Raw genomic sequence first — 26,265 nt, 5'->3', positions numbered from 1 at the left:
CTTTAATTACTTTATGTTAATATAATATTTCTAACATCAATGTTAAACAGATAAGTAAGGAAATATGTAATATTCTATTCGATTTTTAATTTATGCTATAAAGTACTTATTATGAAATGATCAAAAGGTAAGTAGAGTCAGATACAGTAATAACATTTATAGATACATTTTTAACATAGTTTTATTATACAACTTTATTATGAGTCTAATACTATACTACATCAACGCTTTATACTTTTATAAATAATAATTAAATGATAATGTATTATAATTACTACTTATGTTTGATGAGGTCGAAATTTCGAATTAAAAAGAATATTTCTAAAATAAAATTTATGGATAAATATATTTATATAAGATAGAACTTGCTGAATAAAAAAGTTTAATGTGTCCAGTTCGTTTATTATCGTTCACACTTTCTTATATACAGAATATGTATTTTATGGTCCATTTCGTGTTACTACTACATTTACATTTATAAATGTATACGTGTATGAATTGTTCCATGATTCAGAAGTAAATTTCTGTACATTTGTATCTTCTGTTATTAAATTTTCTATATTTGCTATCCGTAAATACAGAAAAGCGAATGAAATGCCACCCAAAAAGGCACCAGCTCCCAGTAAGAAGGCGGAGCAGAAGAAAAAAGAGAAAGTTATTGAGGTATTTAAATACAAACATTTATAACCTTAAAATACCATATTCTTTATTTTAAACATGTATATGAGATTTGTACTGAGGTTTGTTACTCTTCATATTTTTTCACTTAAATATTAATTTTTCTTCTAGGATAAGACTTTTGGTATAAAGAACAAGAAAGGTGCCAAACAACAGAAATTTATTCAGCAAGTAGAGAAGCAGGTAAAATCAGGTGGTGTTAATTCACGGAAATTAGAAGATCCTAATATTAAAAAACTTGAAAAAGAAAAAAAATTAAAGGAGCAGAAAGAATTAGCTCTCATATTTAAACCTGTGCAAACACAAAAAATAGATAAAGGTATTAACTGAGTAAGGTTATTGCAGCACTTAGTTAAAAGATATAATACAATTATCAAGAATTGTTTGAATATATTACATTAGCATAAGTTCTAATATTCACAGTTATTTTATCGTTTTATTATTTTTATCTTATTATAGATAAACACAAAAAGAACATAACAAAATAGTTATTTACTTTTTTGCAGGAACTGATCCTAAATCAGTAGTATGTGCATTCTTTAAACAAGGACAATGTACAAAAGGTGATAAATGCAAATTTTCTCATGATTTAAGTATAGAAAGAAAAGCAGAAAAACGTTCATTATACTGTGATATGAGAGATGATGATAAAGAAACTGATACCATGGATAAATGGGATGAAGATAAATTGAAAGAAGTTGTTGAGAAGAAGCATGGCAGTGGTAATCGTCCAACAACAGATATTGTAAGCTCAAATTCATAATATTTTGCTACTAGTTTTTTGAAAAATGAGAAAGTAAATAATATGTTTAATTTTAGATTTGTAAACATTTCCTAGAAGCAGTTGAAAAATCAAAATATGGTTGGTTTTGGGAATGTCCGTCGGGGCAAAAATGTATCTACAGGCACGCATTACCACCAGGTTTTGTCCTTAAGAAAGATAAAAAGAAAGAAGATAAAAAAGATGAAATTTCTTTAGAAGATTTAATTGAAACAGAAAGAGCCAATTTGGGACCAAATCAAGTATGAATATATTTTAATAATCTATAAAACAATATAATATGAACTTTTATATTTATATTTCATAAATATTTTTAGTATTTAATATATTTTCTTAAAATGTATAATTTGTTTGACATTTTCTGGCAGACTAAAATAACATTAGAGACATTTTTGGCATGGAAGAAGAGAAAACTAAAAGAAAAGAAAGAGCAAGCACTGAAAGATGAAGAAAAAAGACGGAACGATTACAAAGCGGGACGTCAAGTTGGTATTTCTGGCAGAGAAATGTTCTACTTTAATCCTGAGCTTGCAGCTGGAGATGGTATTTTTCTTTATTGTTTTATATCTTACATATTTTATGTTCTTAGCACATGTATAAAATTTACTTTGAAAATATTTTTAGGCATTGACGATGGAGACGAAGCAATATCTAGTTATGTCCGCGAGGAAGATGAGACTGAAGAGAAAGTAGAATATAGAGAACTTGACATGGACAGACTCGCACTTGAAGCTAGTGAAATTGATACTTCTGGAATAACTGTAGCTGGTGCAGATCGGTTGAAAAATAATAAAGATATAAACAACGAAAGCGGCTCCACTGGTTTGTAGAAAATATATTCAATGTTTTAAAATAATATTTTGAGATTAATAACTTATATTATTATGGCAGTTACTGTTGGTGAAGGTGCAGCTGCATTAGCAATTAATGAAAACCTATTTAAAGAGGAAGATTTAGAAGGCTTAGAAGAAGAATTAGAAGGTTTAGATTTAGAAGAGTGATTCAACTATCATGTTCAAATTCTTCCTTTTATTCAGTGTCTTCTGTATCTTTACAATATATGTATTATTAAAATATTATACATACATTTACTAGTACAAAATGTTATGTATCTTGTATATTACTACTTACATCTTATACTCTATTTTCAAGCAATATACATACACATAATGTAATGTAAAGAGCTGGTCTCGTGCAAATTACTTGAAATTGAAATTAATGTATTTTAATGTAATTATGATTTTTAATTTTTTACGATAAAAAATATAACCGAATTCTTTATTATTGCATTCATAAATTATTTAGTGTTTCTATGAGAAAAAGATATAAGTTGGAAAATATATAAAATTGTTACAATCGTGGAAGTATTTAAAATAATAGTTGTTAAATTACTTTTAATAACGTAATTGCGGATTTAAAATTGATAGGTTAACCTGGTAAAATTAAAATTTAATGTGATAACGAGACTGGCAAATGGAACGAATCATATTTTCAAAAATATTTACACGTATAATTATTAACAGCAGTATAAATATTAAATAATTTATAAATTCTTTTGATTTATTAAAACATTCATGATATATGTGAATAAAAGTAAACATAAAAAAGTATAGCAAAAATGAAATTATTGTTATTTATGTTTATTTTACAAGATTTCAAGGCAAATTTTAGTCTGTACATTCCACGACTTCTATATCCTTTGTATTAGATAATGATACTATGCGGCGTGATGCACGATATTCATAAAAATTTATTTCTGGGTGCTTTTCTAATAAATATTTATATGCACTAACAAGTTTATCAATATCCTCTACTGTAAGTTGCATTGGTCTTGTTTGTGGGTCCAAATCAGAAAGTTTATACATCATTTGTCCCAATTCTTTCCGATATTCTAGAGGAAATAATGTTCTGAAATGTATATAAAAATTTCAGAATTGTATTACTGAATTCTATAATTCTTTTCATTACTCTTATAACTATTTTTTATCAATATAAAATATGATAATATATAAAGGATAAATTGTTGAATGTAAAAATATTTTTCTGTGATCTTTACTTACTCTATACCTCGTATACTGTATTTTTGACGAAAACTAAAAATGTGTCGTGTAACTTTCTCAAAAATTGTAAATTCATGTTTTGTACGTGGAACAGTTAAAGGTGCAAATGTTACAACACCAACATCAACATCCGGTTTAGGAACAAAGGAACTACCTATTTTTAGCAAAAATAAATGTATTAAATTTTTTATGAACAAAAAATGTAAAAATTAAACAACCTAAAAAGATCTGAATTAATATACCTGGTATAATAAAATGTAATATTGGTTTTGTCCAAGCTTGTGCCATTACAGATAATCTACATCTTTGTAAATCTGATGGTTCAGCTACTAATCGTTCAGCAACTTCTTTTTGAAATGTTAATGTCATTCTAGTTCTTCCAAATTCCCAAGGGCCAGTTTTTTCACAAACTGCATGTAGCCACTTTATTATCAAAGGTGTTGATATATTAAATGGTAAATTACCAATTAATCTAATTCTTGGACTTTTATCTGTCCAAGCTTTTGCTTCAGTTCGTGGGAGAACAGTAGTCATGTTAAACCTCATTATGTCATCAAAAATAATTTCCATGTTACCATTAACCGCTGCAAAAGCATCTGCCAACATTTCTAACGTCGGCTCAAATCTTTTGTCTTTTTCTACGACAATTACTTTATTTGGTTGATGCTTTAAAATAGATCGAGTTAGTCCACCAGGACCAGGACCAACTTCTAATACATGACAATCAGAGAGATTTCCTGTTTTTCTTATTATTTTATCTGACAAATTTTGATCTAAGATAAAGTTTTGAGAAAGCTGTTTCACTGCACGCAATTTATATATTTTTAACAAATCTTTTATACTTGGTAAAGGTGGTAACCTTAGAGTTGACATAGTTCTTTTTTTATTTGTATTTAGATAATATGTAGGTAAGAGTAATGTCTTATATGATACAAATACAAATAATTTTAAGCGACGTTAGCTTTTGAACTAGGTTTTTCAATTATTTTTTCGGGTTCATATAGATCATTTAAAAATGTTTCCTGTTTTACAGCATATATGGTATACAGATAAATTCCTAAAGATAAACCAGCTAGAGCAAAACCTGCTTTTGCACACTTGTTACGTCTTTTTGCATATTGGGATGCTCTTTGAATAGCTGCTTCTTCTGCTTGTTTCATATATATTATATCACTATATTTTAATTTACTTTTATCTCTTACAAGATCTAATTTTGGCATCAAGTCACTATCTTTCTCATCTGTAACAAAACTAATATAAATAAATAGAAAATTTGATAATGTAATACTTAACAAACATTAATCTCGCCATTCACCGGATTGCATTGTATAAATTTCTCCTTTTTTTGATAAGCAATCACACTACTGTGGTTATTATTTTCGCGTTTTTGTTTCTGTTAAAAGAAATGATTATATAATTATAAAACACAACTTCACATAACCTTTATCAGCTCAGCCTAGCTTTATAAAAAATTACTATACTGATGTAATATACGTAAATTCTGTATTCACTCACAAGACTATAGCAGTACTTTCACCTTAATTAATAACAAAATATCTTATACGTAATTTCTTTTGTGGAAACTTTGTAAAAGTTATGATATAATACAGTTTTTCTTAATTTAAATAGTATTTTTCAATACTATTTATTATATATATCTAAAAAAATATAGAATTACATATACTATATATTTTTTTACAGAAACTCAATAATCACATTTACAGAATATATCATATTTCCATTTTTTTCACTTACCTTCGATCATTTGGTTTATTTCAAGTTTCAGCGCATGCGTTCAATTCATATATATATACACACACACACACAACCACACACACAACGCCGCCCCCCCCCCCCACACATGCGCGCGCACGCACGTACGCACGCACGCACGCACACACATACATACATACATACATGTATTGAAGCTTATGTAAGATAATACAAAACAGGATTATGTTAGAAAACATTTTTTTAAAATACTAGCTTGATTATTAGTTATTAATACGAATACAAAATATAAAAATATACAGAAAGCATAAATTTAATTCATTAATTGTCTATTAGTTAATTAATTGTCTATACATGCCGTAATGTCTCTATTGTAATATGTACACAACATGTACGTATGTAAATATTTACATTGCCAAAATGTTATAAGAAAAATGATGTTTTCTTTATTTAATATTCTTAATAATGAAAAATTATAGATTTCTGTTGATGATATAAGAATTAACATAAAAATAGTCTTCCAAAGAATAAGTTGTAAAATGTCCAGGAGGCTAAATATTATCTTAATATATTTGGAAAACATTCGTATGAATAATTTAACATATATAGTTGATAAACAAGTATTTGTTTACATTACTAAATTAATTTTTCGTTTTCGCATATTTTTCACGAAAGAAATTATCCGGTACAAAATTTATCGTACTATAGCTTTATCCGTTTGGACCTAAGGCGCTTCGTCGAGAGATTCTCGTGTAATCACATAGTTACTTCAATTTCCTTGATAATCCTTTCGCATTACTGTTACGAATTACTGTCGGCACCAGTTTCACGACAGCAAACTTGCATCTATGATAATCAGAATTCGCGATTTGTATAACTTCTTCTGATTTACTTCAAAACATTGATTATTTACAAAGTATACATATTCTCTAATGAATTTAATTTTACTTTATATATTTAACCATATTTTAAATAAAACTAAAAGGAAATGAATGTATGTTGACTAGAATTAATGCATTTTTAATTAGTATTGATTTTTTAATTGGGATATTATAATATATAGGTTATATTTGCGTATAAAAATATGCATCGACGAATATATTTTTACGATTTTGATGAATATTATCAAATCAATGATAAAAATCAGTAATTTCAGCTAAGTTAATTTTAAATTACAATTGCATTTGTTCAATATTAATATACACCACGAATATTCCCTGCTGCATTATTGATTTTTCCATTGCACTTTCCGAAGATCACAAATTTCATTAATTTTTACATATTTTATTAATGGCGTACAAGTCTTAAAATATTGAAATATCGTTGAATACTTTACCTAAATATTTTCCTGCGATTATGTTTCAGCATATTTTAGGCTTAACTAAGTATTTTTCTTTCTATGTAGTTATACCTACTAATTTTTGTACATGATTATTCGACAACCTAAAAATGAAGTTTCAAGTATTTATATTATTTAGCAGAAATTATACTATTATTTTCTTTTTATAGCATATTTAACAGTAATACGTAATGTTGCGAATGTGTTAACTAAACTGCTTATTAGCTATGTTAGTTATGCATTAAATATAGCAATGCAATGGACGTTAATATATCTTCTAAATTATAAATACTCGTATAGTTTCAAAATGTTTCATGCTTTTAAATTTACAGGATTATAATAAACAAATATCTGTTATTTTTCCTTCACTTCAACAACAAATTTTTGCTACGTTATTGTGTTAATGTTTCAAACTAAAAGTTTGTGTTTTACGAAAGGTAGTTCGCTAATATTAATAATAGTAATATGTCGTATCTAATCAAATCCAAAATTTGCCATTTCGATTCCATATACGTCATACGTCAATTGCATGTTTTTAAATCGATTAGTTGATTACGTAATTCATACCTAACCAGTTGGCTACCTAATTACACGTTGAACGCTATTGAAATAATCAATAATCGGTAATGCAATTCGGTTTAAATAAATAATGACGACACAAAAATGAATTACAAAATCAATATACTAGAAACGTCTAAGTACGAGATTATAGCGAAACGGCGAGTAGTGGTGTGAGATCTGAAACAGTTCGAATCTCTATCGTGTATGCGGCGACACATTTGAATAACTTCGAATAGGATTCGAAGCTTAAAACTCGTAAAAGTCTCCATTGAGTCTTGAATCATAATTCGAATTGTTTCGGATCCCATTGCTACACGCCGCCATCCTCGCCACTCGTCGCTGCTACTATATTCGTAACTTAATAAAAAATACATAAAATGAAATAAAATAAAACAAGATAAACAATTTGCAAAAGGATAAAGCTGTGATCGAAAAGTTTTCAACAAAAAAAAAAAAAAAAATTCGTTGCACGCTAAACTACCAATTACGAACTATCAATTACTAATAAAGTAAGTATTTAGGTACTGATAACTTATTAACTACAGCGCTAATTACGACGTAATTAGTACCTAATTGTCGAAACTGAAGTTGGGGCATTGTTAGCGGATTTTAAAATGGCTGTGGTTGAGGCAGTGGATTAGGTATTCAAGAGACAGCTTCATAAGCTGCCACACGATGTTCGTGCATTGCGTTTTTTAAAGAGAACCTCAGGCAGTTGTGAGAAGATCTGCGACCCAGCTCGACAATGCAAGATAAGGGAATGCCCGTGGGATCTTCTAGACGTGCTTTCGAGAATGACTCACGGGTATACCATGGGTATAGTGCTGAAGTCTGACACTGCTTGGAAAGATCTCCTCGGACTATAGTATCAGTTTATTCTGTATACATCTCTAATAAGGTAGACACGTAAGTACGATGATCTTCAATGTGTTGCCTAAAACAGATTTTTAAGCGGATTTGATATGAATTTTAGATAGTTAAGTGTAGAGAATTTTAAATCGACTTACGTGTGTTCAAAGTGGTGCAAATGGAAAGAAAGTCTAATCAAAAGCACAATCGTCTTTCGTTTTCATGAATACGATTTTACAAAGATAATTTGACCAATCCTTAATTAGAGAGGAGAGGAGGATCTGCAGAAGATCATTCTACATGTGAAAATAAGTAAAAAAATGAAGAATGAAATTTTTTCGCTTTTATTTTATTGTTATATTTAACTTTCTATCTTATTGTACATATAAAGTTCTTTAAAAGAATTCTGAAGAGAATCGCTCCTTTAATTATTAAGTACGCTAAACAATCTGATTTGTTTGAACGACAACAATATAAGTGATAATGCTTATTGGACGTTGTACAATTTTTATAAGATATAATGATATTAATCTGATTTAAGATAACAAGTAACACGAACAAAAGTTTCATTTCTTCAAACTTCGGTCAAAATTCGATTCCAGAAACAAGTCAGCAAGATTCATAGAATAGGAGTAAATTTCATAACACGTGCTAAATATTAAAACGAAATCTTCGAGATTCGATCTGCAACAGATTACCCTACACAAGGTATATATTTTTTCTCGAACAAAATGCTCTGCCTGTTAGATCGAGTAAAATGAAGTTTCCGGAAGTGCGGGCCATGTACTCGCTAGTCTGATGAAACCTGAATATTTGATAACGTTGCATTACGTTAACAGCGTCGCTTATCTATTTTAATGGATTGTAAGGTAAATTGAAACATCCGACTGTGCCGACAAAACCCGCTGCACGGTATGTTGAAGCTTGTATTAATAGTAATTTTTCGATCCCGCGGCAAAACACTCGCGACCGCATGGGGAAAAAACCAACAAAAAAGTAGAAAAAAGAAAAAGCGAGAAATTGAAAGTCAAGGGGAACAAAGCGTTTTTCACGCGTACCTTTTTTCTCCGCAATGAAAAACCGTCGCGTGTGTCAGCTGTTTACATAAAATTGATCGATATATCGCGCAGGGGAGAAACGTTTCGATTTTTCTGGGTATAGGAAACGCATCAGTTTACAAAGCGGGTCGTCAACGATCTCCGCGTATAATACAATCGTGAGCTTTTATTTTCGACGAGCAACAAGCACTGTTTCTGAAAATTCTATTTCATGCGTCGTTTTTCACGTTACCTGCAGCCGGCTCCATTGCTCGAATTTTCCAACCAATTGATCCCTTAGATGCAGGCTTTTGTCTCCTGCCCTACCCATATCTATTGTCCTCTCGTCCGTTTTTCGAGGACCTAGCGAAGAAGTCAATTTCGAAGTAACGACAACAGCAGAGACGAAGATGCATCAAAGCGCCAACAGTTTCCTTTTCGTGCCATCAATTTTTTCGTTATTAGAAGCCAGGAGAAAGTTTGACGGGAATATCGATAAAGTGGAACCGTGAATTTAGGTTAAGCCTTCGTTAGGAAATTTTATTTCGAGGGGCGAAAGCGAATCGATCGATGGATAATAGTCTCGTACCGTTAATCGACGTTGCGATATATTTCTGCATCTTAAAATCATCTTTTATCCTTTATCGAGCAAAATCTGTCAGAGAAATGCGCAATTTTCTTTTTCTAATATTTCGATGCGTCTTTGCGTCACGTAGCTTCTCGTTTGAACGAACCGTTTCTCTGTGTTCTCGTAGAAACGACCGAACCGGTACTAGGGGGGTTGCGAGTTTCTGCTCCTTCTTTTTCAAGCTCTACCGGCTCAACGCTAAGAGAGAAAGTTTCGAAAGATCCCTCGGAATCGCGATTGTCTGTCCGTGGAGGACGCGGATCTCATTTCAACCCCCGTGCGTTCCGTCCACGTGCGTGAAAATGCGCGCGAATAGGGAAGGTGCGCCTCGTCGTCGGGATCCCTTGGGTTCTCCCGAGGATATTCCACCTGGTCGACAGTCTTTTTCCCTTCTCCTATCCGGGAGAGAAGGACGAGCTTGCGCCTTGAGCTGAGGTTCGCGGTGGGACGTGAGAACGGCAAGAAAGAGAAAGATAGAGCGAGGACGAGGGATATAGAGGCATCGTGTTCAGAGAGAGAGAGTTCGTTTTAGAGTCTGCGAGTCGAAGTCACGGCTGACAGAACCGTATTGAGAACGAGAGGAAACGGCATTGAAGGGGATTGAAGGAGCGAAAAGGACGATCGTTGAGGAGGAGGGTAAAGAGGGAAGAGGGTAAAAGGAGTATGAAAAGGGGCGAGAGGTAGCGTATAGAATAGGCGAGCTTTTTCGGCAGGCGCGTTCGAAGTGGCGGGGGTTGGCGAAACGGGGGTGTAAGGAGAGCGCCAGGCAGAAGACAGGAGAGGCAGGAGAGCCGGGAGAGACGGGAATCGGAGGGGCGAGTGGTTCGCTCGGTGGGAGAAACAGGAGACCCGGGCAGTGCAAGCCGGGCAGCCTGCCCGACGATATCGTCGCTCTAGATATAACGGTGATTCTATTTTTTTGTTTGTCCATTCTCCGTCAAGTTGGTCGCTCGCCGCGAGTTTTTCTTTGCGCGTCTAATAAAGCGGGCATGCGCGCCGTCGCTTTTTCCAGCCACGGAGAACCGCGTATAGGCACACCTTGTACTTAGAACTTGACACATACCTATAAATACACATATATACGTACGCGTACACACAGGTATACACGTACATCAGGTACACGCAGCGCGTGAACATACGTGTCCGCGCGCACACATTAACTACGCATAGACGCTAAAACCAACTACGGGAAACAGAGAGTAAAGAAACACACTGTTTGTTAAAAATACACGTATCGCTACTTAAGTGGCCACGTACGTTTGTAGAATATACGGGAGCACGTGTATCCATCCGGAGGGGCAGCTGAACGCGAGAGCGCGGCTGAAAGAACGCACGCATTTCCCCGCTCGGAAGCTTCCGCAGCTTTCAAGTAACAGGTTGGTCATTCCGGCTCTTCTCTTAAAACCGCTTTCGCGCGTTTCCATCGACCTCTCGAGTCGCGGTTACTTCCATCGTCTCATCTCTCTATGCTTCCTTATCGTGTACTTCAAATCGACGTCAAATCATCGATGTACATTTCACGCGTTCCAACAAATTCGTTCTCCTCGTTACAGGTGAGATGATAATACATATTCGCTCTCGGTTCACGTTTCGATCAGAGGATACGCTCGATCCATAAAGTGGACTAGAAACCGTTCAACGGTATAGAGACGTTTCCGTCTGGTATAATTGGAAATGGTTCGCCTAATTGGTTGCCGTCGATGTGTTTTTCATCGTGGCCGATCCCTGAATAGCCGAACCGATGACACTGGTAATTAATTGGCCGAGGGTTCTTTCGTCTTTTAAACTTTCATACTTCGATTCTATGGCATGTGTGGTTTTCCGTGGGAAACGAGCCACGCATGCAAGCGTAATTTCGAGATGGTTTTGATCCTGTTTTAATCGACTAATTTCCGCTCCTATTTCCCCGATTCCCTAGGAACGTTCCATTCTGTCGACGATCTCTTGTGCTTTTCGCCTCTTATCGCGCGGTTGCCTTCGCCTCGGGCGTACGTTGATCGAATGTTCGTCGAACAAAAAGAACAGCTGCTTGTTAATTACTTTTCAACGATTCTCATGGTTTCGCGATTGCATGGCGATCTTATCGTTTGGATTCCGCGCTAATCTGCGAACGAGAGTAAGATGGAACGTTGCGAGAGAAAGCGAAAATGCATATTTTATTTTTAATGTTAACACTAGATACATTTGCGAGCGTCGTGACGCGCGCATTGATTGCACGCGACGCGTGTAACAGGTCGTGTTAGCAAACACAATCGAATAAATTAACAATCCAGCTCGCAGATACGGGCTTTCTGTACATTTTGTTTGACAGCATTTAATGTTCGTAATATCGCTAAATGAAACGTATGTTTCCCGATTTCTAGTTCATTTGAAATAGCTAACGAAGTATACTCGTAATCATAAATTGGATATTCGTTAGTGTTTAATTTAATTTTTATAAAAATGGTTTTGCTATAAGATCTTTAAAGCGTAGCATAGTTTAGTTCTGTTGTTTCATAATACAAACGATTAACGAGCGTCAACTTTATTTTGTAAGTACAACTCATTTATTCTCATTTTAAATGTACTAGTTGTAAGTATCCGCTGATTTCGACAGAAGCGTATCCGATGATGTTCTCTTAAAGTATTTACGTGGTTTCAAACAATTTTTCGTTTGATAAGTGATACTCGACAAATTGCACAATTATACTTTTAGCGAAGTAGAGTATTTTTTGGATTCAAAATCCGATAGTAATGAAAATTTCACCATGTATACGGATATGCTTTTTAATATATAAAAAGTGTTATATAATTATTATACAATATTGGTTAAAACATTGGAATGAATACGTAAGCGTAGTGAATATGTTGTTAAAAAGAAATTATTCCTGAATGTACGTACACTTTTAGTACGTATGTAAAATGAAGATAATCTATAGCAACATGAACACACATGTATACGCGATCTATCGTTTTGGTGGTATATATTTTTCGTTGACCCACATTCATCTCTTGTTTTATGAAACCGAAGAATTATTAAAGACCGCATATGATTCTTTTTTATCATCTGAATTCGTTTATTCAGATAATTTGTTAAGAATTAAACACTTGTTTTGTTAAAAAGCGGTACTTATGCTTCTACCAAGGCAAAATTTACGTCGTCGTATCTCATTCAGTTTTAGCGGAGAAATAATAATCGATCGATACAGGCAATAAACAAATACTACTATTTTCTTTGAAATAATAATGTTATTATAATTTATAACATTGTAAATTTCTAGATCGTTTCTTAAAAATAATTGTATATATAAATATGAAGGCAATATTAGCGAAATAACTGTAATTACTTTTCTATCTATCAGTTTCACATATTTCTGTCATACCCATATTTTCATTTCAATGTGCTCAATTGTACTTTCAATTTTACCTAATAAAGTATCAGAAAGTGAACGTATAGCACTGGAAGGAAGCTTTTTATTATCAATTAATATCTACTCATTCAAAAATTATATTTCATTGTAATTCCTCGAATTACATAATTTTACCTTCTATTTTCCAAATGTTGCCATGTATTTTTTCATCGGAGGAACACGCGAGAAGTTACATGGATTAATTAATTAACGAACGTCGCGGCAATTTTCCCCACGGATTTTCTTCGATTTTATCGTCGACGAAATCGCGTGCTGCGTTCGCGCGCTAAAGGTTTGCTAGGTTTCTCGATGGCAATTTTCCTACATCTTATCGTCACGTACAAAAGTTTACGGCGGATCGGGTTATGTTAAGATTAAGTTTTTCGTTCGAATTTTCCGAAGGGATTTATACTCGATCCAATTTCGATTTTCGACGCAATGCTTCTGCAAGCGCTTACGATGTTATCTATCGATCGATCTGTTTGTCAAATCGCGAATTCATGACAATTTCGTCAATCTTCAGTCCTCCTGTAATTACATTTCTTATTAAAAGTTGGTAGCTATATTCCCCATTGATTGTGTATTTTTCCTATACCAATAAACACGTTTGCAGTTCACATTTTAACAGTTAATCGTGATAAAAGTGAATATCTTTTTGTGATTTTTATCGTGATTATTCCATTATTCTATTTATGACCTTCCGAGGCGAACAATTCTCGAATAAGTGCGAATTATTTTTACATTTGCTAAATTTGGCTATGTGTGTGAGAGAACTCTACAATCGAATAAGTGGACGAGTGATTAAGAAGCTAAGATTAACCGAAGTGTTATGAAAGTTTGATGCATTCGTGAAAATAACGAAGAACATCGAAGAAAGCTTATATAGTACAATCTAATTATTTCCGAAACTCGCAAAGCGAACTGCGAAACGTCTACTATGAAGGAAATAAATGATCTGGACAATTCCACGAATAAACATGAGAATTTAGTCACGGACAGTATTAATGTTATTATAAATTTAAGATATATAACGTGTTTCTAAATGAAATTTGAAAAATCGCTAAGAGCAACGTTGAACAAGAATAATTGCATTATATAAATTAAGATATTGCATGTAGATTAAGAAAATAACCATTGAAAATTTTATACGGAGAAGTTCATGTGGAATCTAAGAATCAGTTACAACGTTCTTTAAGTTTGATGGAATTACAAGTTTACTCTTTTTCTATTTCAGCAATGATACATCATGCATCGTGTCGTTTCGGACAAACAACTAATTTTACTTGCTTATCTCATCGATCATAATAATCCACCTCTTTGCCTCTCGGTCTATTGTATCAAACTATTAAAATGGATATTCTCTTTATACGTAACTTCGATGCTCGTAACTATACCTATTGAAAGGATATTAACAAAGAACAATCGTGTATAAAGAAAATCCTGCAATTACGCAATCGTCGAACACTGTGTTTACGCGTTAAAACGCATGCTTCAAGTGGTTGAAAGAACCGAGTCAAGCGATCCAGTTCAGGTCTTTGTTCTTTTCTTCTTCATTCTCGAAGCGTACGGTTAACGAGCCGTTGAAAAGTAGGATGGAAATGTGGTTGGCGTAAGAGATTAGTCGGACACTCGTGCCGAGACTGGTCGTTTTCTATGTCGCGACGGCGCAGCGGATATGTAACGGAGTTGCTGAGTAACTTGGACTTTACAATCTCGAAAACGCAAATTAATCCGTGCCCGGAGTTTCGCTCGGAAGCAAAGCAAACGCTCAGTCGCATGGTTTCCTTTGTATTTCGCGGAATTTGCTCGCCTTTGCTCCTTAGTTCGCGAGTGTACACGCTTCCGGGCTCGTTCCTTCTACACCTTGGTCGTTTCTTTCGTCGGGAATCGCGGCGTAAACCGTGAACGTTTCTATTGTTCCGAGCGATTCTTCCAAGATCGTTTAGTATCGACGACAGTACGTCGAAAGGAAGCAAGGAATCTCGTACGTATTCGCACCTCGACCCATCTCACCCTTCTTTAATAACACGGTTGCCTGTGGACGACGTCCCTTTCCTCTCGCCTTTTCCTTTCCGTCTCTCTCGCATGAGGAATACTAGCTCCGCCAAGAAACTTACGTCCCTCTACCCCCGCCCTCCTTCTCACTTCTCTTTCTCACATCTTCCCGGCAATATCGCGATTCTGTGCGGCGGACAGATCGTTCGTGAGCTTCTTCGGAATCCATCCCGTACCTCGAGTCCAGGTTCTCGCGTGGGAGGACCTGAATAGGATCTCTCGTATTTTATTTTTTAGCTGGCTGAAGTATATTTTTAGCTTGCTCAGTGATCGGTAGCTTGACATTTGACCGGCCGCGTAGGCTTTTCTTTGAACTTTCTACGGAACACGTCGGGTCACATGACTTTCCATGCCTGTTACCCTTGGGAGGCTTTAATTAATGCAGCAACTATTTCGCAAGATTTAAGATATTACAGAGGGTAAATAGATTGGTAAAGAAGGGACGAGGAGCTCGATTTGGCCGAATCGCGCGATACTCTCGTGTAATTCTTAGTTTCTGCGCCAAGTCGTTACGATCCTCCGTGAAGAATTAACGTTGCCGCGGAAATTTATCGTACGATTCGTTCCATGCTTGTGTTCTCCCCATTTTGTCTATCCACGTGGAAATCGGAGCAAAGGAGCGTTTGCTCAAGCCCTGGTAAATTGCAAGGTATATTTTACACGCGTTTCGTCAAACTCATATTACTGTTACGTTTTCAAGTCGCTCGTGTCGCGGATCGTGAACGAACGTTTATGATAAACGTCTAAATGCCGGACAAATATTTTTGTTCTCCAACTTGTGAAACGGGCCGAAGGCTACGCGCAGCAGAGTATGCTTTACGGCGAAAGAAAATGTTTGCGAAAGAGGGGAAATATATCGGTTATGCTTTGTCAAGGGTAAAACAAAATGGATAAATTATAAAAATAAACGGATAAGACGGACGCAGTTGAGAGACTCGATGGTAAAGTGGTGCAAGTGTATCTTTCTTTAGAAACGAAAGAAGTACGGGAAACGATGTTATAAGATCCATATTTATTTAAAGGATTTCAGAATGAATTTCCAAGCCTTTACGAATGCGTATAATAATGAGTATTTAAAGTTTGAAAACGTTACAGAGATTTTCGTTACAGCTTGACTTTATGTATGGCATTTTCGAATTAAAGATCTTGTCATGTGTTCCAACTTTTTCTTGAGTTCTTTAATTGTATCCGAACACGATGTAGATTCATGTATTTATCCAACTTTTCTAAATTCGAATTGGATTTGTCAAATAGAAATTAAAGATTGTTCGTTAACCCTTTACAGCGTATAAATTATCCATATATTTACATATTTCAAATTTTAATCCAATCGTTCGTCAGTGCGGTTAGTGTATTTTATTATGGTAAATAGTTGCCCGAGGTAATGTGAATTCCTAGCTTTCCTTAATTCGATTAAATCTACATATTTAGCCTTTTGCCTATAAGCGAATGAAATTCAAATTACAGGTAACGAATTTTCATTTTATAAAATCAAGGTATTCGTTCTCGTTGTTGGTAAAATATTAAAATCTTTTACTTTTAACTTCGCGAGCACTTGAAAGGAACGCCTCTGGGAATCTCGTGATCTTTAAAAGGATAACAAAAAGAAGCATAGTTCATACAGTAGAATTAACTTGTATCGTTAACGTGATTTTGCGAGATAATCGGGATACTCCGACGCATAATTCTGTTCGAGTCTCGTAAATATCTTGAAAAGCTTTTTCACAAATTGAGCTACAATTACTTAGTTCCGATACACGTCAAGCTTCCACGGTGATTGGTCGGATTTTTAAAACGATTTAAAGTTAGACTTTAATGTCCGATAATGTAATACCTTGACGTGATGACAGATTGACATTTTCTCATTTTCGTAAATTAACGCAAGTTACAGTATTGCTCTCGAACGCCCGTTCCACGTATAAACTTGAAAGCGCGTGACAATGTCGATGCAGTTGACATATTGACATCTTAACGCATTGATATCATGACATTTTAGCACTGGCTATGGTATCACCTTTGGTATCAAGTGTGTTCGTCGGTCGGACGAGAGAAATCGCAACGAAATTACTACACTACCAACTACGTGTGCGAAACGAAAAAAAAATCTCTCGTTTAAATTCGTTATAAATAAAAGTGTTTCATTGGGAGATTAATTTTGTTTACGTATATATATTTTTAGCTATTTAATTGGCATTATCGAAATATTCAAATTATTCTCCGAGAGGTCTGATATTAACGAGAGCCACAGTGAATCATATTTCGGCCAGAGGTTTCTCAACGAGAATACTGTCCTTTTGGAAAACGATTCCGATTCCGATTCCGTTGGTAGACACAACAGAGTCAACAGACGTCCGAGAAAACGTCAGTACATCGGTAATATCAGTAGTATCCGATCCATAGTTTCTGATATCCGATATCACTCTGCTATTCAACTACTTGTTTTCTTCGATGTACGTTGTATGGTTGATTTTCTTTCCAAAGGGTTTTGCGATACTGGGAAACTAACGATTGGTTTAATAAACTGTGCATTTGTTATTGTATCCATTATTTCCGATAAGGACTGTATCGTCGAATGATTCTGGTGTTTCGATAAAGCTAAAATCTAAGAATCCTATTTTTATAATATGTTACAGTGTTCACGTAATATCAGAATTATTTTACCAAAGAATCTGGAAATTGTCAATAGTATCAAAGACAAATCGAAAAGACTATTTCCAGTAATGAATTTTTATTAATAGATTACGACACATATCTAGTAATTCAGAGAGGGTAGAAGCGAAATATCTACATCGAAACTGATTCAGTCATTGCTATTCGAGGATTAGAAAACATGGAACGTCTGTCAATTGTTCCAACCGAATAATACAGCACATTACAGCGTGTACGATTGAAAATATTCGTGTCCGATATTTTATTTCGCCCACTCCAAGTTCATTCAGAAAATATTTCACAAGATATACGTATTGGATTGCGGGGCAATCCGATAACCGAGAAATTTACAGATGCACGTTCGAAAATTCACAACACCGAAATAAGGATTTGTCTAAAACTGTTCTTCATTTTTAGAGCGATAAAAGAGCCTTCGATAATTTATTAATAATTTATTACACGTTTTTTATTGTCCGCTACAATGAACATGATTCAGTTGAAGAAATATCTTCCAATGTTTGTAGAAGTTTCGCATTCGCCGACTATATCTAGTAGAAGGGGAATCAAGAGAACGAAATAAAGCGTTCGAATAATCGAAACTCTTGAGGTAATGTTTCATAAAATCATGTGTGAAATACTGCTGTTTCTTTGAAATATTCTGTTTCGCGGGATACTATGTATGTTGCACTTTATATCGTGAATACATTTATCGTTCACGTTCCATTTCACGTTCCACTGCGAATGGTTATTCGAACGCAAAATCGGTTCATCTGAAACATATGCAACGAATTTTTCTTTTTTAACGTAAGGCTTTTATTTTTTCGTACAGTATCCATTCTACTAAACATACATATTTTTAATCCAATAGAAATGGCTGTCATACGTGTATACATACATGCATAAATACATGCATAAATACATACATACATGCATACATACATACATACATGCATGCATGCATGCATGCATGCATGCATTCATACATACATACTTTGCGACTTGTATTGTATAATTTTTCGACTTGTATTGTATAATTTTCCAGGGTTAACGACCAATCGGCTTTCTTTCTCGTTAACGATTCTTCATGAATATTTCAACGAGCTTCTTGGGGAATTGCCGTTATAATTTCCCACAGTGGTGTGTATCACCTTACTTACTTATTGCAGGAAGGTCATCGGTTGGCCTAGTTCCTTGGTAGCGGCCACGCGATCTGCTGAACATCCTCTCTCATCCATTTTCTCTCGTTCTGTTCCGTATCTTCCCCTGACGTGTCTCGCCCCTCTTGTTTCACGGTTCATGTAGTATTACTTCTACTTACTACTACTTTCAGGATAATAGTAATAATAAACAGAATGAACTGAGAGATCTTGCAGCTTGCTACACGAGGAATTGCTCGACCTTGAAATCCTGTAAGCTTTGATTTCGAAATGCTGATCTTACGCTTGTTTATGAGCACTGTTTACGATATCGCAAGTTTATTCCTGTTAAGTTCGATAGTGAATTATAGTCTATACTTGTACAAATTGTATAAGCATTAGCGTGATATTATATCGTGAAGCAAGCGATGTAAAATCCGATGATATCGTTTAATTATATCGATCTGTTTAATCAATCTGTTTTTCATACTACTAAACTTTTATTTTCTCACCTATTTTTTGAAGACCTTTGATCATCGGCATGGTATAATCTAATCTCTCTTATAAATGTCAATCGATGAGTAGTTAGCATAAGTTTGATATTCCATCGGATTATTATTCTTTATGTAGTGAAACCTCTGATATCGGAGTCGATAGAGGGACATGATCGTTCGGATTAGGGTATTTTTACATAAAGAAACTAATTATTTATTATCAGGAGTAATATCGTTACAAACGATAGCAAGGAACAATTTTTCTATTAAATCGGATAAACACGTATTAAGTTGCTTTGAATTGTATCCTATTTGTGGCTTAAACCACTTAAATGATCTTTTCCTAATACCGTAAATGCTTCGAAGAGGGAATGCCTTCAACAATAGGTTTACGTACATTTTTACGACTTTTGCAACACTGTGGCCGTTTTCTAGCTTTTGAAGTATCTCTCGTTCCGTTTTAACTGTTAGTATCTATTACACGTTTTCTTCTTCATGCCATTTTATAAACGGCATTAACGCATATAATACCGTTTTCATATTATAGCAACAAAGGAAATATATATTGTTCGGATAACAGAACGTTCAGACATCTGAATAAAAAAGAATCTTTCAATGAAGATTGATATAACGATAGGTCGTTCATATAATTATGCTAACGTATACAGGATGAGTTATTTCTTTAATTTCTTTTAAATAATTATTCGAGCATTCAAACGTCCGTGTAACTAAATTAACTGAATATCCTATAATAAACGTCCGTAATAATGAAGTTTCTAATTATCTAATTATCGCTATACTATACTTCAATTCAGTTTCTCCCAATGATAGTCAATTAACGAGTCGATACACCGTCATCTGCGTGCACACGACGTTTGAAATGATTGCAGGAAGCAACGCAACAACGTAACTGGCCGCGTATCGATATCACGATACAAATCAGCACCGGCTGTTATCGTGATCGGTTGTCGACGGCAGAACAACAATTTCGCCGAGTGATTACTCGATCGGAAAAGCTGCTCGAGGATCTTCTCTCTTTCTCGGCCACTGAAGGATACGGTGGTCGATAGAAAAACGCGCTTGCGTTTCCTATTTCTCCGGAATATGAACGCGAACATGATGATCGGTTGACCCAGTTTCCTCCGGTTTGAACATCAGTTTCGGATTCGTTGGAAATTAGGCTGCGAAGAACCGCAAAGAGGATGCTCACCGAAGCTAACGACTGCAGGAAAACAAACAGCCGCGCGTTGCAATTGTGTCGATTCTTTCTCGAGAAAGTTTCTCGCAGCCACGCGAGACGACCAGTTTTAATTTTGAAACGACACGTCACGAGTGAACTTTTTAGAAGACTGGTACAAGAAGGGAAAAAATCGCTGGAAAATCTTGGCTCGTTTTCTCGTTTCGTTCGAAGAAAGTTTCGTTTTTTTTTAGAACGCGTTCAGTTCCACGAAGGTTGCAGAAGTTTCGCGTGCTCGACGTTTACCAAGACTCGACCGATGGATTTTTCGTGTTTATGTTCGCCGTATTGGTCTTTAATGCGTTCGCGATCGGGGCAAATTGAACTGTAATTACGTTTTCAATGATGCACGTGGCTTTCTTATTACGGAATTACACCAATCGATGTTCTACTTTTTCCTTGCGGTCGGATGAATTGTGGAAATTAAAGCCTATACAAATGTCTGTTTTTTGAACGCGCGGTAACCGCACCGTGCCGGAATAGCAATTTCGACATCGATAATCTTCCCGCATACGGTATATCATGCGTATCTTGGTACTCCAGCGTGTAGCGCAAAAGGAAAGAAACGAACGAGCGTATTAATGAAAAATAAAAAAGCGAACTCGTGGTATGGCGGTAGAGAGAGAGAGATTACCCTTTATGTTAAAAATCCGTGACCGCCTCTGTGTGGTTTTCCGATGGCGAACGAAACGTTCGAAACATAGCTAAAAAGTATTCATAGAAATTTTCGTCACTGCAAAGAAGAGAAGAATTCTGTATTCAAACGGACAGAGAAGAATAAAACCCGTGAATATCGTTCACGGTACACTTCGTTCTGTGTATTACCTAATTACGTATTACCTAATGCCACAAACACAAGCACAACTTGAGATTTACGACGAGATCGTTTAAGTAGCCAAGTGCACGAAATTTTAGTTCCTGCCCGATTAAATGCAGTTCTACCGGTTGAATCGGCTCATCTAAACACGAACCTCCATCATATGAATGTAAAGCCGTGAATAGCAGAGAAAAATTAATGAATTAATTAATTACCTAATTACCTAAAACATTCAGCGGTTTTCTTAAAATCAAAGTATCCTACGAAATAATGTTATCCTATGTTTTCTTCTTATTTTTATAAAGGAATCGCTCCAAGTCCTCTTGTACATATTATTCGATCAGATTCTGTGTAAAACCACTAACAGACCTCCTCCGTCTGAGTAACAAGTGCCATTTTATTAGGAGTCCACGCGCGCGCCGTTAAATCTCTTTTACTGTGTCTGTTCGCCTCTTGCGCTGCTTTCGTGGCCGTCGTGAAAACACATCTCTTCGCCGCCTTGAAAACATGTATATATACATACATATATATATATACATACATACATACATGTATATATGCGTCTTTTCTTGATCATAAGTCACATAGTAGGAGCGAAGGGAGAGTTGCGTAAAGGAAGGTAAGCAGAAGCCACGGCGTTTCGCTCAGTCAGATCGACGTAAAAGTAGAGAGCTCTTGATGGTATCAAAGGAGCCATTATGCGTTTTCGTGTATTCGCTGCATCGAATATCCCCGGGCCCTTTAATGTTCCTTAGACGAAACTTTCCACGACGTCGATATGCTTGCCTGCAATGAAAATGTGCGGATGATCTTTATATCGCTGCTTCCCATTTTATTGGAATAAATTTATCGGCGGTACTTTGGCTGCGGTATCGGTGCCGTTTTACTGTTATATTGATTGTTACTGGTTCTCTTTGAATATTACTTTCTACGGTGACATTCATAACGAAGAGGCAAGGGTGTCTAATTGTTAAAGAAAGAAGGCTTTGATTTCGCGCAATGAAAAGTATCATCGGTTGAAAAATACTACGCACGATTAGCCTTCGTTAAATATATGATACTCTGGGAAAAAAGTATTCTTAGCAAAAAGTTATCTTTATATCTCATTTTCTTTATGACACCATTCGAGTTTCATCAGGGGTTCCTTTCATACCGCTAATAACAAAGAGGATAATTAGGCGCCCTGTTGTGAATGATACCTACTATATCTCGCGTAGTCGATCTAATATCATGGATAGGGGCGAAACAAAACGAAAGATCCAATTAAACTAAATGCTCGTAAAGAGTAGACTTAGTTTAGCGGAGTTTTATGTATTTATAGGAAATTCGAAGGCTTACAAGTGTATGTAACGCATGTAAAGTACAAAAATTAAGTAGGTGGAATTAATCTGTGCTTAGGTTTCGTTCTTTTAATTATATTAATAAAAATACGAATTTGCATAAAAATTCGCAGTCTACTTATAGCGAATATAAAAACGATTATTTACTTTTTCTATAAACAAATAACATGGGGTTCGTTTTCTAATAGTCCCGTAACATGTACCAGTTTTGCGAAATAGCTGGTACTTCTTAATTAAATTTCATGTTCCGTATTCGCTGATCAAAAGACTCCAAAGCGTACTCTCTTTGATGCAATAAAGCTAATAAGCGTTCTGTAAATTTCTTTTAATATTCTATATATATATATATATCTATATATATATTTCCTTGTTCTGTGCTTCTTGGATGACGCAACAAGTCTCAAAGGATCAGAAAGAACTTCGTTTCAAAGAAACATTTCTTGAACTTTGACATTTGAACAATTACATTCGATTAGCAATAGGTTGAGTATAATTGCAAGCTCTATAATCATAGAAGAATGCAATGTTCTCGATAATGATTTAAGATTCGTTGTATAATCGCATTTTCCTCGTTTACTCTGCTTTCACAATTTTCCTCTATCTTTAATGAATTTTATTCTCGCATCGAATATAAGCGAATTCTCTGCAAAATTGTGCAAAAGAATAGACTTATACATCACGCCTATTCCTATGTCTATTTAAAAAATGTTGCGAACATTTGGCAATCATTTTTCGCTGTACAGCGAAGTAAATTAATAGGTTTTTGCTTTTTATTACCAGCTGCTTTTTATTATTGCTATTAATAGATATGACTACTTCGCTATCGTTATCAACAGTTTATACCGAATAATTGGCAAGTACACCTGAATTTCGCGTTACACAATGTTAGATACGAAACGAAATATTTGTGCTCAGTATTTTCAACTTATCGACAAGTTGATCTATATCGGCTTTTCTGACACACGCAACATTGAGCGATAGAAAACCTTAGAACGGTTCAGTCTATGTTTCGCTATCGCCTGTGTACGTCTCTCTTTATCGCGATGAGACCATTGCAACTCGAGCATAAAGTTCATGAAATATCTGAAACCCGATGCGCACCGCATTGATTGGCAAAACAAAAAAGACCGTCCGGGTTTTGAACGTTTTCAAGCATCATCCATTGGCGGAAAAAACAATGCTCGATGAAGGTAAAAGTGCAATTCGTGGTGTGACGAACACGAGAAACGAAAAATGTAATTAAATACTTTGTCTTATAGAAGTCGAGAGCATGAAATAATTTCACATTTTCTGGAAACGTGGTTATTATTAATTCACTCGTTCCTGAAACATTTACATGTTTCTGTCGTTGAAAGATAACTGCACGCTTGTGCAAAATGCAAGAAGAGAAGGTGTAAAAAGTATACAGAATTCACGTAATACGCGAAGCAAAGAAAAGCCGAAGCACAAGCACGCATTTGCATTTGATCCTGTTACGACCCTTGAATCTTTATTTTCCGATCTTGCTCTTACTTCTATAAATACTTTTACATGTTCAATACGAAATTGAAACACAAGAATTCACATTTATCATTAACGATTCTTGCTCAAACTTTTCAGAAGTACGTTTTCGATATTAAAAAGAATACAACGAATCGAGATCGACTTCAAGAACGTAGTAGGATTAAACTAGTAACTAGGAGTGGATCTAGAAAATGCGAATACGAAGTTCCACTTGGTGACGACGAATTACGTGAGATAAATCTAGTCTTCTTCGGGTCAGAACACGGATATCCGAGAGAATTTCAGGATGTCGGCATCGCTCTTACAAACGGAGAGTTTCGTGATACGATAAAGACCATTTAGAGTCGTAGAAAGTCAAAGTCAGACTTATACAAAGCCAGAATTGTCAGAGGTGTACGAGAGAGCAGAGAGCAGTCGCAGTTACAAAGTGGCAAGATAAATTCAGACCGCCGAAGGTTGCAGCGTTGAAGAATGAACCGGCGCGAGTGCTTCGTAGCATAAATCTCCGCCTGAAACCACCAATGGAAACTCGTCGGTGCAATTGCTATTAAAATTTATGTACCGAACCATCCATTATTTCAAATATACGAGAAGTTTAAACGAGCTTCGCGACCGATCAGCAAAACCGTCCATCTCCATCGCTGATCCATTTCTGAGCGACATACGCTATTGCTCATAAGCATCTGGACAGTTTGATAGATTTGTGGTACGGATTGTACTTCTTCGTTTTATCAATATCCTAGTTATACTACACACGTTCACAAGTGTATGGAGATTTTTACCGACTTGCGTTAACAATATATGTGAACGTTACTTATTATTTTCATTTATTCATCATTATAATTCTTGGCTTTTGGCTTAGGATGGTTTCCGGTTAACATTGATATTTTATCACATCGATTACTTATGCTACTTTATATTCCAACTTATCCTAGTATGGTATACATATGGCAGTATGATACAACGTTAAATCTACGAATTAACGATAGCGGTCTTTACTGTGTTATTCTGGAATTAAAGAGATACGTCATACGAAATTAAAATTCTTTATTTTAAAACCTTATCATATATTAATCGTGACGCTGTATCCACTTGGAAGATGATTTTCCTAAAAACTAACTCACGGATGAAAAAAATTGTATTTTACATTTTGGATTTATTTCTACAGAAGTAACCGCCTGCTGTCTACTCGTGCGATATATTCGGCCAACATTTTCCACGTCATTGTAGACTGTTTGTTTAGAATTGTGTAATTTAGATCGTATCCTGTAAAAGATATCTAAATATCTCTATCCAGACACACTCGAGCGGTAGCGTGCGATACTTTAGTTTCTCTGGAGTCTAAAAACAACGCTAAAAACAGCGACAAAGGAAGATAGCGACGTGGGCTTTGCAATGTCGCTCGAGGCAGGTCGTTTGAGATATTCCGGCGACAAGCGGAGAACGTACTTTCGAACACCTGTAACTAGATCGATCGAAGAAGCCTTGCCGCAAAGCACGACACTCCATGTACATACCTACACACCTTGTGCGTGTTCATGTGCGTGTCTGGTCTAGTAGCGCCGTAGGAAAACATAATTTATCCTCGAGCAAGAAAAACTTACATAGTAAAACGGATTAAAGTAACGATGCTTTGCTATGGTGTACTGTGATGGAAACTAGCGGTGGACACCGTGCTCAGGTCTTTTTTTCTTCCGACGAGAGTCCAGAACGAATAGGGTTTCGGACACCTGTAGCTATATCGATCGGTCGAGGTCGGTCGACAGCCCTCGACCTCGAAACCACCCCTTTGCCAGTGGCACTCCAGAGAGGAGGGGAAGTTAAATTCAATCCTCTTTCCCTGCTGCTCGACCACATCGACAGCTAGCGACTCCGTCTTTTCCGCCTTGTACACCCGAGAAATTTAATGTTCTCTCGATCAGCCTGTGGCTGCTGCGTTAGTCTGGCTACGGGAACAAATGTGTCTGTGGCTCGATTTAGA

The 26,265-nt window shown here is 35.4% G+C and overlaps 4 protein-coding genes across 7 annotated transcripts in view; 2 read left to right on the top strand and 2 right to left on the bottom strand.

The window, feature by feature from the left end:
* The first annotated feature begins 475 nt into the window (after positions 1 to 475).
* On the top strand, positions 476 to 2,561 carry LOC117159086 (zinc finger CCCH domain-containing protein 15 homolog). Its single transcript, XM_033338622.2, has 7 exons — positions 476 to 663; positions 790 to 997; positions 1,185 to 1,423; positions 1,498 to 1,701; positions 1,828 to 2,002; positions 2,084 to 2,281; positions 2,351 to 2,561. The coding sequence occupies exons 1-7, from the start codon at positions 595 to 597 to the stop codon at positions 2,458 to 2,460; spliced, it is 1,203 nt and encodes a 400-aa protein (XP_033194513.1). The 5' UTR covers positions 476 to 594; the 3' UTR covers positions 2,461 to 2,561.
* A 430-nt stretch (positions 2,562 to 2,991) lies between these two features.
* mtTFB1 (mitochondrial transcription factor B1) lies at positions 2,992 to 4,392 on the bottom strand. Its single transcript, XM_033338623.2, has 3 exons — positions 3,762 to 4,392; positions 3,520 to 3,673; positions 2,992 to 3,367 (listed from the first exon to the last, which is right to left on the bottom strand). The coding sequence occupies exons 1-3, from the start codon at positions 4,390 to 4,392 to the stop codon at positions 3,127 to 3,129; spliced, it is 1,026 nt and encodes a 341-aa protein (XP_033194514.1). The 3' UTR covers positions 2,992 to 3,126.
* Positions 4,393 to 4,466: 74 nt separating this feature from the next.
* On the bottom strand, positions 4,467 to 5,318 carry LOC117159090 (Coiled-coil domain containing 56). 4 transcript variants are annotated; one of them, XM_076620182.1, is made up of 4 exons: positions 5,275 to 5,318; positions 5,035 to 5,177; positions 4,835 to 4,912; positions 4,467 to 4,759 (listed from the first exon to the last, which is right to left on the bottom strand). In XM_076620182.1, exons 3-4 carry the CDS (start codon positions 4,842 to 4,844, stop codon positions 4,467 to 4,469), a joined length of 303 nt encoding a protein of 100 aa, XP_076476297.1. In that variant the 5' UTR covers positions 4,845 to 4,912; positions 5,035 to 5,177; positions 5,275 to 5,318. The 4 variants fall into 4 exon arrangements, with proteins under 4 accessions (XP_076476297.1, XP_076476299.1, XP_033194517.1 ...); XM_076620184.1 differs by having other exon boundaries at positions 5,057 to 5,177; positions 5,275 to 5,317; XM_033338626.2 differs by lacking the exon at positions 5,035 to 5,177 and having other exon boundaries at positions 5,275 to 5,308.
* A 5,272-nt stretch (positions 5,319 to 10,590) lies between these two features.
* Fife (regulating synaptic membrane exocytosis protein fife) overlaps positions 10,591 to 26,265 on the top strand; it is a 150,521-nt gene continuing 134,846 nt past the window's right edge. Inside the window, exon 1 of the mRNA XM_033338614.2 lies at positions 10,591 to 11,040. The gene's annotated coding sequence lies outside the window, so the exon portion shown is untranslated. The remainder of the gene's footprint in view (positions 11,041 to 26,265) is intronic.

Source organism: Bombus vancouverensis, chromosome 7, assembly GCF_051014615.1.
Source record: "Bombus vancouverensis nearcticus chromosome 7, iyBomVanc1_principal, whole genome shotgun sequence".
NCBI lineage: Eukaryota > Metazoa > Arthropoda > Insecta > Hymenoptera > Apidae > Bombus > Bombus vancouverensis.
This window is presented reverse-complemented; position numbering and strand designations above follow the sequence as displayed.

Coding starts and splice junctions, on each gene's coding strand:
- LOC117159086 (XM_033338622.2), top strand. CDS start 595: ATGCCACCCAAAAAGGCACCAGCTCCCAGTAAGAAGGCGGAGCAGAAG. Junction 664..789: donor AAAAAGAGAAAGTTATTGAG/GTATTTAAATAC, acceptor TTTTTCTTCTAG/GATAAGACTTTTGGTATAAA. Junction 1,424..1,497: donor ATCGTCCAACAACAGATATT/GTAAGCTCAAAT, acceptor GTTTAATTTTAG/ATTTGTAAACATTTCCTAGA.
- mtTFB1 (XM_033338623.2), bottom strand. CDS start 4,392: ATGTCAACTCTAAGGTTACCACCTTTACCAAGTATAAAAGATTTGTTA. Junction 3,674..3,761: donor ATTACATTTTATTATACCAG/GTATATTAATTC, acceptor TGCTAAAAATAG/GTAGTTCCTTTGTTCCTAAA. Junction 3,368..3,519: donor TACAGTATACGAGGTATAGA/GTAAGTAAAGAT, acceptor TATACATTTCAG/AACATTATTTCCTCTAGAAT.